We start from the raw sequence: 19,251 nt of genomic DNA, 5'->3' as shown, positions 1-19,251 counted from the left end.
TATTTCATTCTGCTCGTCACCTTGATCTTCATCTTCTTTATCTATTCAACATTATCAATAGTGGGTAAAAGCTTTAAATAAATAAACTAATATTAAACAATCAATTTATGTGTCTAGAGAGCCATTCATTCCATGATTTTGTTGCTAAGTTTTCTCTCCAAGTAGAGCATGCATCACTTCCCTCAATCGAAAAATGACTCATTATGATTAAAATTGTAAAACAAAGATTAATCATCTCTAAAAATAATTGTTGCAATGTCTCTGTAAATCATCCATATTTACCTATAAAACAGAACAAGTATTTTGAAACAAACATAACAGATTAATAGAAGCTTACCCAGATAGATTAAATTATTCATAATAGTAGTCATCAAAGCACAAGGCATGCTATAAACACTACAAGAAACGACTGATACAACACATGTCCTGTTTCAGTACAAGAAAAACACATAAAAGCCAAAACCAACTTGCACTAACTTTATTTCAAGACCAATACCAAAATAAAAGAAAGCACAACCTATGAAGCTTGACAACCATTCAATAGCAAAATCGATGGGTTTATATATCATAATAATAATAATAATAATAATAATAATAATAATAATAATAGGCAATAGCAATCATAGTAGGTAATAACATAATAGCAGTTCATGATGTTTTTGTGTATCTAAAATCCGTATTGAGTTCTGATTATCACATGTAAACTGATGTTATAATCCAGCAATCAAAGATAGTGGAGATGATACAAAATCGTTGATGAATATTGATAAGGAATTAAGAAGCAAACTATCAAAAGGAAATCATCGATACTTTACCGGAAGAGAAGAGAGAAGAGGCGACAAATAGGAGAAGAGAGGAGTTGACGTGAAAAAATAAAAAATAAAAAGCAGAAAGCGAGAATCGAACGTGAATACGCGCACCAAAAAATAGGTTATTATAATCCTATCAGGTTGCTAACCCACCAAAAAATAAGGATTAAAATAACAAAGGAATAATAGGATATGATTAGTAATAAGTTATATTTATTCTTTTCTCTTGGTGCACCAAACAAGGGATTTAAATAGAAATAGGATAGTTTTATGACTCATGTGAGCTACTTAATTGTTTCACCTATATGCAATAAGTGATTTCTGCGTTCAAGTTTATTAGTGTAGTTTGAACATAATTTTAATTTCAATCGTTCATTTTTATTGGATGATCGGTAAAGATTAATGCGTAATGTGGTTACAATGTATAATCCACCCCCTACTTTTAAAATTCCAAGAAAATGAGAGGTTTTAGGTTCAAACTCCGCTAGTACCTTTAGAGGAAGATAAATGTAATTATTCCATCTTTTGTGTCTTACATTGACGCATCATTCTCTTACCATAACTTTCTTATATAAAAAAATTGAAAGAATAATATTTTTACAAGTATGTTTATTATGTATCAATGAATTGACATTTTTCATAAATGCAAAGTGAAATACATTAAATTGAAAGTGATCTAAGTAGATCAGGCGGTCTAGTGGGCCGGATAGTGGTGGTGAAAAAAAAAAGTTGATCCAATCAGTATTAATTAGATAGTGAATTTTTTTTAAAAAAATAAATATTGTATTTGTTACGGACGGGGTCACATCCCATGCCAATAGCCCAAAAAGTCTAGGCCCAATTCTCTGAACGCTTGTTCAACTCAACGGACTACGGGATAATCCGTACACCTCATCACTATGATCATGTCTCTTTTGCTCAAAATTCTTGGATCAACTCTCAATCGTCTCCTGCTTTTTACTGTCAAATCATTCAGAGACGGTACGTATTAGGACGACTCCGTCTATATAAGTGTGATCATGTGTCACGCTAAAGGGACGATTCATTCAATACTTGCATATTACCCACGTCACTCATACACTGATTTGATCGTCGAAGCGCTAACCTTTCACTAGTACAGAAAGGGGTTTTAACTACTGGTAAAAATGACTTTTTACGTCGGTTGGTGACCCGTCGTAAATACCATCGTCGTTGTAAGTCTGGGGATTCCACGTCGGTTCGTTTATTACCCGACGTGGTATCCTGATTTTTGCATTAACTTTTATTTAAAATAATGGGATTCCACGTCGGTATTTCCATTTCCCCGTAGTGAAATATGAACGTTTCACGTCTGTTGAAGCTGAATATCAGTAGTGGTATGTTTGGGTTTCCAAATTTTTAATTAAAAATGGGGATTCCACGTCGGTTTTGCAAATTCCCCGAAGTGAAAAGTTGGGATTTCACGTCTGTCTTTATCAAAACCGACGTGGAATCTATTACTTTTTTTAATAAAAAAAAATTCCTGCTGCTGCAATACTTTTTTTTTAAAAGGCCAAGAGCAATTTATTAAAATGGGCATAAGGTATGCCATGAAAAAAAGTCAAGATACAATCAAGATACAACTATAGTTTCAATTACCACACAACTGAAACTTATGCCTCAATAATCAAGGCAACACAACTCCAAAATTCTACTGCCATATGTTCCTGCTACATTACTACTCATGATCCTATAATTACACCCAATGTCATAACAATATAGTTATTCATTATGTCCCTAGGCAGACAGACTAAGCATCTCAGAAAGAAATCATGATAGCAGCTCTAATTCCCAGACCACTCTACGCAGCAGGTCTCGCTTCATATGTTTACAACCGAACATGTACCTTGTGATAGCGTAGACATTCACAGCTAGCAACTCGAGATCTCAGCCTGAATCACCAATAAACCACGGAACAACAGTACATCACTAAAACAAACAACATGCTCACTCACGTCAGCATGAATTCCACCTCACAATTATTGCATACACAATTATTGACACAATGTATCATTTATTAAGAAAATCATTTGTGTTTATGACAGAAGTTCGTGGAAGTACAGGTAGAGGACATAGAAATGAGACCATTATGACTAGCAAAAGAAACAAAATATCTTTAACTCAAACCAAAATGGAAAATGCAACAAATGAAAAACCAACCTGCATTGGCAGGAATAGTCCTTGCACTAGTACAAATATGACATATTACACAAGTAGTTTACATCTGACAAGCATATGTCAGATGTAAAATGTTATATGGAGTAGTCTTTTCATCTGGTTTCAATATCCACAGATGTGAAAAATATATAGACAAAACATTTTACATCTAGCCACAATATCCCCAGATGCAAAGCTAAACGCGGTGGCAATCCTGTAATTATGGTAAAAATTGTCTAAAATAATTTCACATATGACCATAATATCCCCGGATGTAAAAAGACTTCAAGTGATTTTTTTTGTTTGAATGGAAATTATTAAGTGTGGAAGGAGTAAAAAAAAAAAAACATAATATCTTCTCTCTCTCAGATGCACGCACGCGAAACAACCTAACTTCGGATTCACTCGATCTATCGCTCCCTCTCTCAATCACGATCTCACTATACCTCTCACTCGATCAGTTTCGTTCTCTCTCACCCTAGATTCACGATCGAACTCGACATCTCTCTCTCACACTCGTTCTCTCTCGAACCCTAGCCTCCAATCCGTTTCACTGAATCACAAATTCCAATTCCTAATTGAAGAATCAAGGCTTACTGAACCCAAATCGAAGCTTAGTGGAACGAATCAAAGCTCTCTCAGCTCGTTACAGAGTCATAATTCCACCGCCTCTTCTCTCGATCTAAAACTGGTGAGTTTTAATGATTAAGGGTTTTTAGGTTTTAGCATATGTTTATCTTTCATTTTAATCTTTGATCTTTGATTTTGATGACTAAGGGTTTAATCCTGTGTAATTTTCTGTAATCTCTTCTACTTTTGCTTTTAGTGTTGTGAAATTCATTGTTTTTTGCTTCTCACCGCCTCTGGTTCCCTTTACATAGATGTTCAATATTTGTGTATCTTGTAGCCACTAACCATTACATAGATGTTTGGGTGGGGAACCAATCTCTGGCGGTACGCTTCCCTCGGTTGTTTTCTATTTCGATTCAGCAACAATGTAAAGTAAGTGATATGGGGATGATGGATGGTGACGGCTGGAAGTGGAATCTGTTATGGAGGAGGGATTTCTTCTGGGAGGAACCTTTTTATCAGTAGTTGTTAGCAGTAATTGATGGTTTTCAGCCTACAGCACAAGATGATGGTTGGAGTTGGAGGCCTGATCCTGCGTCGGGGTTTACGGCGAAGTCTGCGTATCAGAATCTTATCTTGCTGCATCGCTCTGAAACTGAGATGGATCATCTTCGGAACTTTGTCTTCAGTAATATATGGAAAAGCGACGCGCCGTCAAAAGTTGTAGCTTTTTCGTGGTAATTGATGCTTAATAGAATTCCAACAAAGGCGAATTTGACGTTGAGAGGGATTGGTAATGATATGGTCTGCTCCTTCTATAATGTGACTGCTGAAAATACACTTCATATGTTCCTTCACTGTGGAACTTCGGCGAAAATCTGGTATGAGCTTGTGCAATGGATTGGCCAGGAGTTGCTGCTTCCACCGAGTTTTAGCCTCTCCTTCTCTATGATGGTAGGGTGTGGGACTGGTAAGAAAGGTAAAAAGGGGCTTATGTTAATTTGGCACGCGTATATTTGGAGATGTTCCTTCTTTATATTTATTTACTATTGATTATACTTAATCTGTTAACATAAGATATATTGAAAGAAAGTGATCAGTTCAGGCACACTTTTTTCTCACTATTAAGCTATATATGCTTCTCTGTATGACTATCTTGTGTTTCAAAGGGACTTGTTGATATGCGGATCTCTGAATGTAACTTATATTGTTCAATTGTCATTTTCTGACTCAAGCAGTGCTACTCTTGAAGTTTGTAGATCATGGACAATGGCTGAATTATTTACTACGTTAACAACTATCACATGGGTAAAAAACTACATAACCTTAAAGTCTATTTATTTACACATTGTTATTTCCTGATGTTTGTTTCCTGTTCTATTTTACTTGAATATACTGCTTCTGATGTTTTTCTAATGTTATTATTGTTGCAGATTATTAGGCTAACATAGTCATCAAACTAAAATGTTCCTAGAAATCAAAGAAAAGTTTAAAGAAGCTGATAAAAATGGTATTGTTATAATAATATTAAAGTTTTGTTTAGTTTTTTTGTTCATTTTTTCCCCTAGTATAAACTATTTGTGTACTTGTAGATCTTGAAGGCATGTTAAATATGAAGATTCAAGATTTGGATACTGTAGAGGAACTTAGAATCAAAAGAGCGGACAAACATGGAATTGTTAATTATGAAGATTTAGAGATTGCTATTGCATCCGAAAACGTTGTTCAAGTCTGTGGCATGAAGATTTAGAGATTGCTATTGCATCCGAAAACGTTGTTCAAGTCTGTGGCTTTGTCAACATCACCTTGGTAATCATAGTTTTGATAGTTGATTTACACTTGATGTATGTGTTAACTGTACTCTAGGCTATGTTAATTACTTAAGTTGGTTAGGATGTATTCTAGCTAGCTAAAACCATTTTAATTACTTAAGTTTCAGTCATGTTTTAGTCATTTTAATTACTTAGCATGATATCTCTCTTTTATTCACCAGGTTCTTTAGGAAGTGTATTGTGATTTTGTTAGTTTTATGTGTGTAATTACTTATTGATTAATCAAAAGCATGATATCTCTCTTTTATTCATCAGGTTTGTGATTTTGTAAAACTAAAAAGGATCATGTTCTTGATTTTTAATTTAGGTCAGTTCTTGATTATTGTATGTTGTGAAGTTATGTTTTGGATGCTGGTATGTGGGTTGGATTTAAAAAAAAAAATGTAGGATTTTAAAAAACAAAAATGCAGGATTTTTTAATTTTTTTTTTTTTAAAAAGTGACGATTTTACATCTGTGGAAAGCTTGGCCATACGAAACAGAGGTAAAAAGTGTTGATTTTACATCTGGCGTAAGTCAGATGTAAAACGCGTAAACTTACTACTTCTTGTACGTCTACATCTGACAGGCTTCAGATGTAAAATGGGTTTTGGGCCAGATGTAAAAAGTGTTTTCTGTACTAGTGTTGGAGTGGTAGTCCAAATGGCCAAACACAAATTTGGGAATTCTTGTAGTAGGTCACTCGACATTAGAGGAGCACTTGCAACTCTGAAAATGGCATATATGCTTCTTAAAATATGACCTTCAGGGTACTACACAAATTAGGCAGTAAATAAATAATCAAACATCCAAGTTTCCAACAAATCAAGTAAGCTCTCTACTCAAATCAGACTATAAACACATACCAAACTGGCTATGTAAGATTTTACATGGTCCGGACTTTCACGAAGGAAGCTATGTACAGTCTGAAATATTTATAAATAAATACATTAGCACAGAAAACAAGATGACTTATTTTCTACATTTTCTACAACTCTGTTACATGGTTTATGTATACAAAGGTAAATCTAATTCAAACATAAAAAATGTTGAAATATAACAATATTATCTGAACAACGTGTTGACAGGAGATACTAGAGAAAACTAGGATGCCGATATTTCATACAAGACAAACTAAGCCAGATTTCTAAATTACCTTCACATATGCCATTTAAATGCCTTAGATGCTGACCATCCTTGGCTACTTCTTCGTTCAGCTTTTCCACAATAGTCCCTTTCTGCACGCAATAAAAAATATTTATCAATGAAATGTATGGATTCCTTTAATAACTTTACCTATGAACCATACCAATATGGTTTCATTGTTTTTTCTTTCAAAATCATAAGCCAAGGATGTAGCAGTTGGTTCATCGATAATTCAAAGAACTCTATTGTCAATAACTCCTGCATTACAAAATTATACACAATACCACATTGTTATAGTCTAGAAACTATCCATTCATACTTGTAGGAAGCTAACTACATCCTCCCACATCAACAAAATTCTACCTGCAAAGCAAATTAAAAAGGGGGGACAGTCAACTCATACCACCAACATAAACAAACCATTGACTTGCAGCCTTCCAGCAATGAAGTATCTTAAGGTGTAAAACAAAAACAAACAAAAAAAGGAAGCATGAAGGATCAGAATCAGAACCTTGGAAAGGTAAGAACTAAAAGTAAAAGTTATATATAGTTTGCATATTTTACTTAAAAATGTTTATCCAGAGATCTAAAGATTCATGTTACAAAATTAATACTAGCTTCAATTGAATTACCTTGCATGCCAAATTTAAGTTACCTTCTTTGATTTCTCTTAACATAGGAAAATCACTTGAAACTACACAACATATAAAAAACAATATTCACACATCAAAAGAATATGAAGAAGCCACCAATAAATCAAAAACTACATAACCCAAAACTCCTAAGAAATACATTGGTTTCTTAAGACATCATCTTAAAGCTGCAATTAAATCCAAGCTATTTTTTTTAGCAAACAACAACTTACTCCTGCCAGAAGCAAACAAGGCTTCAATTCAATGCATGATAAGAATCATACGATCCCCCTGAATCCTTATTCATACAAAGGATTCTGATAAAAACTCAATAATGAAGAGTCTATGTGAGGGGTCACAATAGGAAGGGTTACGAGGGGAGAACTAACTACATTGCAACCATCTCATATAAATAAAAAGTAGAGCAATTAGAAGAGTTGGTTAGGAATAGACTAGTTTCTTGTTATGAGAGAAAATATGACTCTAAATAAAATAATTCACCTTCTGCAGTGTATTCATCTCTGGTTGCTTTAACCAGAGAACAAATAGCAATACAAATTCTTTCCTAATTTCCCTGTTCTATATCAGTTGCACCTATCGGATTGGCTTAGCTGCTATAGGCAATGTTAAACATACAGTTAAAGTGATACAAAAGTTAATTGTAACTTAAGATAGGACCAACCAAGAGATAATTCACATCAGCATTGGATATAACGTTTCCAACATTATCAACAACATGGGTCTTGTGCTTGTATGTCAATGTTTACGTTGGAATTTGGTAAACAACCGCTAGTTTAAGTATTTAAACTCGCGAGATCAACTAGTAAATCTCAGGACAATTTTGTGTTTATTCGTTTCAAGAAAACTGTTTGAATGTTCGTTTGACTAAGGAAACAAACACTTAGGAATTAAAATATTTTAAAGCATACAAGAGAAACTAATTCGAATCGCCTCGAAGTAGCAGTTTCTCAAGCAAGTATCTGGATTCAGACTTAGAAAAAAAAAATTACTGGAAAACAAATTGCATTGCATTGAATGAAAAACAATTACAAATAAAGATGGTTCACAAAACATACATTTCTCCTTCGAATTCCGTTCGTTCGATCGCTGAGTACTTAGAATTTTTAGAGAGAATGTTTGTATAAATTTTGTGACCCTTGTTCCGAATGAAAAACTACTATAAATACTACTACTAAGTGGTAACTGTTTCTCGATCATCTGGACGCTCCTTCATTTGCCACGTCGACCACGTTCTCCACTTTCATCTTTCATTCCTCCAGCGCGCGCCAAGATCTTTTGGGCCGTTCGTTGTTTCTTTTTTGGGCTTGGCCCAACTATCTCTCGATTCGATTTTGCGCCTTCGATAGCCTCCTGGTAAAACCAAAACTATACGCATCTTCTACAGCTCTCGAAACGCTTTTCTGCTTCGACATAGGGAGTTCTCGACATCAACTTTGAAAGTTTTGTTTTGATAATATAACCTCCAAAATAAATATTGGACCCACCAATTATATTTAATTGATAAATACCAAATTTATGTCCAACAAATTGCCCCCCAAAAATGCCATTTTCGACGGTGTCTAGCGAAAGAGGAAGTGGCATTTTTGAAAGTATTAATGGATAACTTTCTTTTCCATTTATCTCTCCTATCGTTTAGGCTGCCATTCAAAACTTTGGATTGGCTCCAAAACTTGTTTTTTCTTTCCCCCTGTCAAGGGGTTTGGACACTTGTCAACATAGGAAGTTGAAGAAACTTTGCTATTTTCCTCAATCCGTGTGCCTCTATAAATAGCCAGATTCTTCCTTTATTGCGTTTTTCTCCAATTTTCGCTCTGTCAACTGTTCATCTTCTTCTTCATCTTCTGCGATTCTTTCTTGAATTCTTGCTTTCAAAAGACTTCTTGTTCTCACCTTTTTGTTTATCACCAAGTTATTACTTTTCTTTTCACTTGAATTCTCCTCAACTATCTCAAACAACCTGTGACTTTATAAATTTTCTTTTTGTCTTAAGTTTTTTGTTCTCTTTTGGATGTTGTAATTGTGAATCTTCTAACACTAGCAACTGTCGAACAATTTCGCACATGCTTTTTGAATATATGCCCGTTTTGACTTTTTAATGCTGCATGTTTATATATTGGCTGAGTCTTTTATTCCTTTGTTGTTGTTTGCTTTCCTTCTTTTGGGCCACTCTCCCAAGCCTTATTAATGGCACTTTGTAAGGAATGAAGCGAACATGTTCCCAAAGCAGTCAACATAATTAACTACATGGCTTTAAGCATTAATGCAACGGCATTTCCCATGCAAACTGACCGTGGTTAGTTGTAACTGCCTAGCTATTAACGCGTATTAATCCTTCTATAAATACCCACGCCTTGCAACTCTTTTGTTCAGCACTTTGCACCAATTAACGCATCAACACCTCTCCACAAAGAATGGATAACAAGAAAAATCTTCCTTCCTCTACCCCGGGCTCAAGTACACCACGTCCTCTTGGAAGGGGACGAATCAAGATTCCAGCTTCCAAACCTCCACGCACTAGAATCCTTCGCCCTAGGCCGGCACCAGCTAAGGTAGTAGAAACCATCATTCTCTCTTCTGATTCTTCAAGCTCTAGTTCAGATGATGAAGATGAGGATTACCTTGAGTTCCTCAGTACCCTAGAGCCTGATGAAGAATACCCAGGAACTCCAACTCCTTCTTCTGAGGATGAAGACTCTCAGATCTCAGAACTTTCCAATTCTGATTCGAAGGATGAGGGAACTCGGGTTCAGGGTAAACCTTAAGTGGTTATCTTTCAACAATTCGACCATTTCTTGTATTTTCTTGAACATTCTTGAATGATTGGTTGTATTGTTGATTTTATACGAAATAAAACTTGATTATTGGCATTTCCTTTTACCATTTCGCAAATTTTGCTCTTGCGTTATTCATTTTTTATGGTTATTTCTTGCAACATTGGCTTGTATTTCTTTAAATATTTGCCATTCATATTGACTGAACGTTTCTCAGGGGTTAACTCTTCAATCTCATAAGCTCCATTTGACAAAACTTGAGAAATCTTAAATGGTCCTTCCCAATTGGGTGACCATTTTCCAAAGACTCGATCTCGTCTGTCCATGGGGAGGATGACTTTCCAAACTAAGTCTCCTACGTCAAAGAGTTTGGATTTAACCCTTTTGTTATATGCTCTAGCAATTCGCTCTTTTTGTCGAATCAAAGCATCTAACGCCTGCAACCTTTCCTCGTCCACGTCTGTTAACTCATCTAACATTATGTTCTCATAGTGGTCAGGGGGTAGTTCCCATTGCCTTTGTACTCGAATCGACTGCATCATTATTTCAACAGGTAACACGGCATCGTGACCATATGTTAGTCGAAAAGGTGTCGAACCTGTTGACTCTTTAGGAGAATTCCTACATGCCCATAGGACTTGATCCAAGGTCTTATGCCAATTCTTTGGCTTTTGGGCAACGTGCTTTTTAATTAAACTAATTATAACCTTGTTGGCTGCTTCAACTTGGCCATTTGCTTGAGCATAGTAAGGCGTCGAAGTCATTAGCTTAAAACCCAATTGTTCAGCAAAATCTTGCATCTTTCGACCAACAAACACCGTTCCTTGGTCTGTAGTGATCGTCTCAGGAAGCCCAAACCTATAAATAATATGATCTTGGATAAAATTGATCACTGTTTCCTGATCCACGTTTGTTAGGGCAACAGCCTCTATCCATTTGGTAAAATAATCAATCCCAACTAGTATATAACGTTGGTTCTTGGATGACGCGGGCTTTATCTCACCAATTAAATCTAAAGCCCACCCTCTGAAAGGCCAAGGTTTGATAATCGAATGCAACTCACTGGCAGGAACGCGTTGTATCCCTGCGTGTTTTTGACACTCTTGACAGCCTTTCGCATATTCTATGCAGTCCTTAAGCATGGAAGGCCAATACAAGCCTTGTCGAAACAAAAGCCATTTCATTTTATGGCCTGCTTGATGGGCACCACAGGCTCCACTATGGGCATTTGAAATTGCTACATACGCTTCGTTTTCATTTAGGCATTTCAACAAAACCCCTTCAGGAGTCTTCTTAAATAGTTCATTTCCCATGATTGTGTAATTCAAGGCTCTATACTTAACCTTCCTATCGGCTGTACCTGTTGGATTTTCTATGTATTTAACAATGGGTTGTCTCCAATCCGTGTCAGCCAAATTGTCGATCACGAAGACTTCAGTCATTGCTTCATCAAAGTGTGCATCAGCCCTTTCGGACTCCCTTTCGACATTTAGCTCATTTGCCCCCAGCTGATGGGGTATTACCTCACCTGAGATTAGTTTTTCTTTAATTTCAACTATCTCATCTAATTTTTTCCCCGTTACCTTATAACCAGAAGCAATTTGGGCTAAGTCATTTGCTTCTTGGTTTTCGATCCGAGGCACGTGTTGAATGTCACATGAATCAAATCGTTTTAGTAGCGAGAAGGCAATGACAAAATATTTCATCAAGTGTTCTTGAATGCATTTATATTCCTTTGTCAATTGTCTTATTACTAACTCAGAATCTCCTCTGATTTTAACATGTTTTGCCCCCAAGTCCAAAATAATCTTTAGACCTACAATTAAAGCCTCGTACTCGGCTTCATTATTGGAGCAAGTTCCATTAATCTTGTACTTAAACTTTGTTGGAATCTTTGAAGGAGAAATGATTAAGATTCCAATTCCTGTACCATGTTTGTGCTTCGAGCCATCAAAGTATAATACCCAAGGTTCATGTTCTACGTATGTTATTGGGGTCTCAACCACCGAGTGGTCAACAAGAAAGTCAGCCACTACTTGACCTTTTACAGCCCTCAGGGGTTGGTACGTCAATGAATATTCAGTTAAAGCTAACGCCCATTTCCCAATTCGACTATGCAAAATTGGTTTTAATAACATATGTTTAATGATGTCAAAATGAGAATAAACATAAACATGAACTGGTTTGATATATTGCTTAAGTTTGGTACAAGAGAAATACAAACATAGACAAAGCTTTTCAATTGGACTATATCTAGTCTCAGCATCATTCAAGATTCTACTTAGATAGTAAATAGCCTTTTCTACGCCATTTTCATCCTCTTGTGCGAGCATGCTTCCAATAGTCGAATCTGACGCTGCAATGTACAACTTCATTGCTTTGTTTCGAATAGGAGGCATTAAAGTTGGAGGCTTTGACAAGTATGCCTTGATATCATCAAATGCCTTTTGTTGTTCCGTTCCCCATTCAAATACATCACCTTTCTTGAGCCTCAGCAGTGGAGAAAAAGGGTGAGCTCTGCCACTTAGGTTTGATATAAACCTTCTCAAGAAATTGACCTTTCCTAGCAAAGATTGAAGCTGTTTCTTTGTTCCTGGAGGTTCTGTCTCCATGATAGCTTTTGTCTTATTTTGATTAATTTCTATGCCCTTCTTATGCACAACAAAGCCAAGGAAATCTCCTGCATGTACACAAAAAGCACATTTCAGTGGATTCATTTTTAGTCCACATTTTCTCATTCTTTCGAACGATTTTTTAAGATGTTCGATATGTTCATCCTGGGAAGAGGATTTCACAACAATATCATCAATGTAAACCTGCATAAATATTTCGATAAAATCATGAAAAATTAAGTTCATGGCTCTTTGGTATGTTGCTCCAGCATTTTTTAATCCAAAAGGCATCACTATCCACTCATAGGTGCCTAAAGCGCCAGGGCAACGAAATGCGGTTTTTGGCACATCATCTTCATCAATAAAGATTTGATTATAACCTGAATAGCCATCTAACATACTCAAATATTCATGCCCTGCTGCTGAGTCAACTAACATTTCGGCTACAGGCATGGAATATTCATCCTTAGGTGTAGCATTATTCAAATCTCTAAAGTCTATGCAAACCCTAAGTGATCCGTTTTTCTTAATAACAGGAACAATGTTAGCTAACCATTCCACATACCTGGTTGTTCGAATGAACTTGCATTTGAGCAACCTTTCGATTTCTGCTTTGATCTTTGTCATGATTTCCGGTGCAAACCTCCTTGGAAGCTGCTTTACAGGTTTCTTATCTGGTCGAAGGGGTAGCCTATGCTCGACAAGATTTCTGCTTAACCCAGGCATCTCGTTATAGTCCCATGCAAAGCAGTCTCTGTATGTCTTAAGCAACTCGACCATTTTTTCTCTCAAGGTTGGGTCTATATTGGCACTAATGTAAGTTGGCCTTTTAACAGAGCCATCTCCAATATCAACCTCCTGCAAAGGGTCTTGGGCTTGCATTCTCTGAATCGAACTATGTGGATCTTTCTCAAAACCCAAAGGCTCATCATCATAGATGCAATCTAACCTTTGCTCTTTCCCATCATTTACTTCACTAGCCTCCAAGGCCAGTTCATCCCTTAAGTCATCGTTGGCTTCGACAGCCATATTTTCTTGAACATTAATGGCCTCAAGAGCCATTTTGATTCTATTCTCGGCTGCGTAAGCCGTAATTCGATCCCATGCTGGGGACTCAATCATCAAACTCATCATGGTTGACCCATCCAGACACTGGTGGGTATGCATCCTCACACAAGGGTTTCTCTATGTCTTCCCTTTCCCAACAAAAGCCATGGGTTGGATGCAACTTAACTGAGTGGTATACATTTTTTGATACCACTTCATTTGGATCGAAGGCAGCATCTTGCTCACCACAAGGAGCAATCGAGGCCAGATTTTTGTCGAAATTCTGTAAAGTCACAGTGCCTGTCTCTGAAACATATGCACTCTGATCTGCTTCTACGTTCTCGACTAAACCATCTTCTCTCCAGATGATTAATCTTTGGTGCATGGTTGAGGGAACAGCTCCAACACCATGTATCCATTCTCTACCTAATAACAGATTGTAATTAGGTTTGGCAGCTATGACCATAAATAAGGTCTTTCGAACTGTACTACCAACACAAACTTCCAACTGCACTGCCCCCAGGGAATGACCAGTTTTTCCTTCATAGTTGGCCAACACCACATTGTGGGAATGAAGGTCTGTGTCATAGAGACCTAATTTCTTCAACATGAAGTGAGGCATGATATTCACCACGGCTCCTCCATCCACTAAGACTTTATTGATTCCCACACCATTGACTTTTGCCCTAATAAACAAAGCCTTCAAGTGGTTCTGCATTCCCAGATCTGGCTTTTCGAAGACAGCTTTTTGCTCTTCGACACAACCATTTTGCATAACATAATAACACATTGGCTTATGATCAGCCAAATTGAGGGCTTCGAAGTCCTCTTCCAGCTCATTGACTTCAGTAGGTATATCATATTCCAGTGGCAGAATCGACACCACATTGACCATGACATCAAAATCAGACCCCTCATCCAGGAGATCATCATCCTCCATGTCATCCTCATCTTCTGCCCCTCCTTGGGCATTTTCAGCTATTGGCTCTTCCAATATTATGGAAAGCCTCTCCTTTACTGGCCTTTTGGCCATTTCAACCTTTTCAACCTTCTGGGTTGCAACAGCCTTGCCCCCAGCCTCTTTTGCTGGCAACTTTTGTTTCCTCTGGAACCTTCGCCACTGAGTGCGGGTCATAGGATTTTTTCCCTTATAGTTATTCCTATAAGAGTATTTGTTGACTTCAGTGGCAGCATTCACTGTTTCCTTCCCAGCTACCACTTTTGAACCCTTGGGTTCAGCTACAATGTTCACGTTAACATTGCTAGAGCTTCCATTTTCCATCATCCTTCGATTGAAAGTGACATACTGTCCACTCACCCATTGGTTAACAGGTGCTCTCCCAGATGGTTTGAAAGTGTTTTGGGGGCCTAGCCTTTGCTGGATCGAAAGGCCTTTGGTAATAGGCTTTCCCCAATTGGCTCCTCTGTAAGGCCAAGCTTTTTGATTTGGCCTAGATTTTGGCCATTTCCTCTTGTTTTCAGCATAAGGTACAACACTTTGGAGGCCTGCAGTAGCCTCTTTGTCGCACACAGCACTGCATCTAGGGCAAAGCATCACTTCAGCATTCTTCAGCTTGCACCTATTTAGGAAGTCCACCAATTCTTCCTCAGCATTGGGATACACCTCACGTACCCTCTTTTCATACTCCTCTTCAGGCACAGCCTTGATTGGAGCAGTAGCATCTATCACTTCGACCATGTTGCAGTCATAGACTTCGACATAGGTAGCGTCTGCAGGTGGCAAAGGATCTGAATCTACCTTCATTGGAGGCTTAGCCTTATCAGCATACTTCAGCCTTCCTTCATTCAGCGCTTTTTGCACCAAATCCCTGAAAACAACACATTGATAAGTTTTATGTCCCAAATAATTATGAAACTTACAATAACCTCTTTTCTTTCTTTGTTCTATTGGTGGTATTTTCATATCTTTTGGCACAATAATTTGGCCGTCAGTCACCAATAAGTCAAAAATTTCATCACATTTAGTGATGTCGAAAGTATAAGTCTTCGTAACAAACTTATCATTTTTTGGTTCGATAGGATTTTTTCCATTCGACGGCCTCAACAATTTGCAAGTGTAAGGAGGCCCAGGCTTTAATTCAGCCACATTAATATCACTATCGTCGAAATCTAAGTATTCATCACTCGTTTCATAATCAATTTCATTATCATAGGAGTCAACAAAACCTATTTCTTTCTTTTTCTGAAACTTAGAATTTCTAACTTTTTCAGCTTTTAACCTTTCGATTTGTCTCACTCTGTCAGCCAACTGTGACATGTCTCGAAGGTATTGGGTATCCAATTTCTTTCGAATTGAATAATCTAACCCACCAGCAGCCATTTCCACTAGCTCGTGTTCAGGCACTTGAGTAAAGCACCTGGATTTCAGCAAACGAAACCTATTTAGATAGTCATCAATTGACTCTTGGTTTTTTCTTTTTACACTGGCTAACTCTTTCAGACTTATCTTAGTTTGGCCCATATAAAATTGCTCATGGAAAATCCTTTCCAATTGGGCCCAACTATTGATCGAATTGGGAGGCAAAGTTGTAAACCAAGTAAATGCATTCTTGGTAAGCGAATTAGGAAAATACTTCATTCGCAAGTTTTCATTATTCGCCAAATTCCCCGACTCAGCTAGATACCTGGCAATATGTTCTACGGTTGACTCATTAGTGTCCCCAGCAAACTTAGTGTATTTTGGGACTTTCCAACCTCTTGGTAACTCGGTTTGCAGCACATATTCAGTGAAAGCAGAGACAAAGTTTGGCCTTCGACAACCCGTGTTTAGGCCGTTTTGGGCCAAAATCGTTTCGACCATGTTAGCCAAATTGTGTTGGCCAAGCAAATTATTGTTTTGCACCTCTCGCACTACCTCGTCAGGATCCTGGTTCCTCCTAACCATTACCACTGGGGGGTTCTGGTGTACCATTTGTGGATTTGGGTTCATAACAGGAGGGTTTTGATTTACTACTTGAGGCATTTGATTAACCTCGTGAGGATAATAGGTTTCCTCTTGTACAACTGGCGTAGGTGTTGGGTTAGGAACTGTTTCAGCAGCCACATAGGTTGGCCTCTGCTGCACTGGGGTCGAAGACATTGCAGGTAATATTACTTGTGGAGTAATGGGATTTACTCTAGGAGGTGGTGGAGGTGTCCCAAAAAAATCTGCAATTCGACTCATTTGAAATGCCAACATTTGATAACTCTCATTGGTATTCTGAATTAATGGATTAAACACAGTACCTATTTGTTGTGTTAAGAGATTAACCATTTCGTGGTTGCTCTCATCCATTTGCTGTCTCAAAGACAGCACAGATGCAGTCGTTAAGGGTGTGGGAGTTACCCTTGACGAAGTATACCTATCAGGTTCGAAACTTGGCATTCCTAAGCCAAGTGTGGGGGGAGGCCCATACATAAAACCCTGACCTGATGGTGGTTTCGAACGTCCAAAACCAGCAGTCACGGACGGAATTGCCATAGTTGGTACTGGCAAGGTTGGAATAACATCATGCACAGTCGAAATGGTTGGACTGGAGAATATTGGAACATTCACCAACTCAGATGTTACCAAACTTTGTGGAGGCGGATCGATTCCACCACTCGAACTTGCTTCACTACTCATCGCACTAGAACTTGGAGTTTTACTAGGATTAGATCTCTGAGTATTTTTAACCATAACCTAACTTATCATGAGTTATATGCAAGTAACAAGTTTTTTATTCCACAATATAAAAATAAACACAACTTTAATAAACACAAAACCCGTCCCACTGGGCGTGCCAATTTGTTTACGTTGGAATTTGGTAAACAACCGCTAGTTTAAGTATTTAAACTCGCGAGATCAACTAGTAAATCTCAGGACAATTTTGTGTTTATTCGTTTCAAGAAAACTGTTTGAATGTTCGTTTGACTAAGGAAACAAACACTTAGGAATTAAAATATTTTAAAGCATACAAGAGAAACTAATTCGAATCGCCTCGAAGTAGCAGTTTCTCAAGCAAGTATCTGGATTCAGACTTAGAAAAAAAAAATTACTGGAAAACAAATTGCATTGCATTGAATGAAAAACAATTACAAATAAAGATGGTTCACAAAACATACATTTCTCCTTCGAATTCCGTTCGTTCGATCGCTGAGTACTTAGAATTTTTAGAGAGAATGTTTGTATAAATTTTGTGACCCTTGTTCCGAATGAAAAACTACTATAAATACTACTACTAAGTGGTAACTGTTTCTCGATCATCTGGACGCTCCTTCATTTGCCACGTCGACCACGTTCTCCACTTTCATCTTTCATTCCTCCAGCGCGCGCCAAGATCTTTTGGGCCGTTCGTTGTTTCTTTTTTGGGCTTGGCCCAACTATCTCTCGATTCGATTTTGCGCCTTCGATAGCCTCCTGGTAAAACCAAAACTATACGCATCTTCTACAGCTCTCGAAACGCTTTTCTGCTTCGACATAGGGAGTTCTCGACATCAACTTTGAAAGTTTTGTTTTGATAATATAACCTCCAAAATAAATATTGGACCCACCAATTATATTTAATTGATAAATACCAAATTTATGTCCAACAGTCAATAAGATAGTCCTGCCAAGCATCAAAATTGACAAGCATCAATAAACTAGATTGAATTCTCATTCCATTCTTGCATTTTGCAAACATTGAACACTACCAATAGCTTTGGTGTCTGTACATAAACACTAACACTACCAAAATAAAGAAGGCCATTCAAGTATTTCATACATAAGCTGCCGCATGAAAATATGATAATCACCCAATAGACAACGAACCCAAAGCAAGCCAACCATACTGAAAATATGACAGATTTCATATAAGCTATAAGCGGTTTTCATAAGTCAAACTGAAAATAAGCTAAAAACAAGTAAGTACATGTCATAAGTTGCAACCATTTAAAACAGCCAAGTCAGACAGGTGCAACCATTAAAACTAATCAAAATTATGATTAAAAATAACTCAACAAATTTAAGCACAAAAGGATAATGTTATATAACAAAGAAGCAACAAATAAGCACTCTCGTGAGTAAAAAATGCATAACAACCTGTTACCTAAGGTATGAAAGTTAAAAGTAGTTTGAGATCCTAAAATAAGATTACAAAATCAGTAGGTACATTAAGTTGCAAAGTCAGTGCCATTAACCTATTAGGTGTGAGATTACGCATACCAATACAGCATTTGCTTATTTAAATTTTAAACTTGTATGAAAGCGTGAGCATATGACATACCAGAGAAGAAACTTGCATATCTAGTCCTTGTCTTTCCTTTGCCTCATTCAAACAAGAAACCACATGTCTTCAAGTTTCCCAGCATCATTATCCACATGCACCTCAAATACATAATCCATAAAACAAAGAAAAACAAACAAAATTAACATACAAAAATCTCTATTCCAACACACAAGTACACAATCTATAAAACAAAGTAAGTTAACAAATGATGACGGATCGTCACACTCTCTAATCCATGCCTATTTCAGCAACATTAAATGCATTTTAGTAGGTTTTAAGCAATAAATGTAAGAGAAATCTAATCATAAGCTTGATTACTTGTTTTGCAAGAAAACAGGAAAAATTGCAGGGAATTGCTGATTTTCACTACGCTGGGGGCGTAGCCCATCACGCGCCGCGTGATGGAGAT

General features: G+C 37.2%; 1 protein-coding gene and 1 long non-coding RNA gene across 16 annotated transcripts; one reads left to right on the top strand and one right to left on the bottom strand.

Annotated features, from left to right (window-relative positions):
* Nucleotides 1-2,554: 2,554 nt before the first annotated feature.
* Nucleotides 2,555-19,042, bottom strand: LOC123884677 (isoleucine--tRNA ligase, chloroplastic/mitochondrial-like). Of its 11 annotated transcripts, none has more exons than XM_045933839.1 (7): nt 7,825-7,903; nt 7,143-7,204; nt 6,521-6,602; nt 6,231-6,290; nt 6,014-6,137; nt 2,988-3,011; nt 2,555-2,719 (listed from the first exon to the last, which is right to left on the bottom strand). In XM_045933839.1, exons 3-7 carry the CDS (start codon nt 6,533-6,535, stop codon nt 2,715-2,717), a joined length of 228 nt encoding a protein of 75 aa, XP_045789795.1. In that variant the 5' UTR covers nt 6,536-6,602; nt 7,143-7,204; nt 7,825-7,903; the 3' UTR covers nt 2,555-2,714. The 11 variants fall into 11 exon arrangements, with proteins under 11 accessions (XP_045789795.1, XP_045789794.1, XP_045789796.1 ...); XM_045933838.1 differs by lacking the exon at nt 7,143-7,204 and adding an exon at nt 6,795-6,873; XM_045933840.1 differs by lacking the exon at nt 7,143-7,204 and adding an exon at nt 6,830-6,873.
* Nucleotides 3,295-5,637, top strand: LOC123884681. 5 transcript variants are annotated; one of them, XR_006800899.1, is made up of 4 exons: nt 3,295-4,862; nt 4,988-5,064; nt 5,147-5,486; nt 5,522-5,637. It is a non-coding gene; the product is annotated as an uncharacterized LOC123884681 (long non-coding RNA). The 5 variants fall into 5 exon arrangements; XR_006800897.1 differs by having other exon boundaries at nt 3,297-3,675; nt 3,910-4,862; nt 5,147-5,637; XR_006800898.1 differs by having other exon boundaries at nt 3,298-3,675; nt 3,975-4,862; nt 5,147-5,637.
* Nucleotides 19,043-19,251: the final 209 nt, after the last annotated feature.

Source organism: Trifolium pratense, linkage group LG5, assembly GCF_020283565.1.
Source record: "Trifolium pratense cultivar HEN17-A07 linkage group LG5, ARS_RC_1.1, whole genome shotgun sequence".
Taxonomy (NCBI): Eukaryota; Viridiplantae; Streptophyta; class Magnoliopsida; order Fabales; family Fabaceae; genus Trifolium; species Trifolium pratense.
This window is presented reverse-complemented; position numbering and strand designations above follow the sequence as displayed.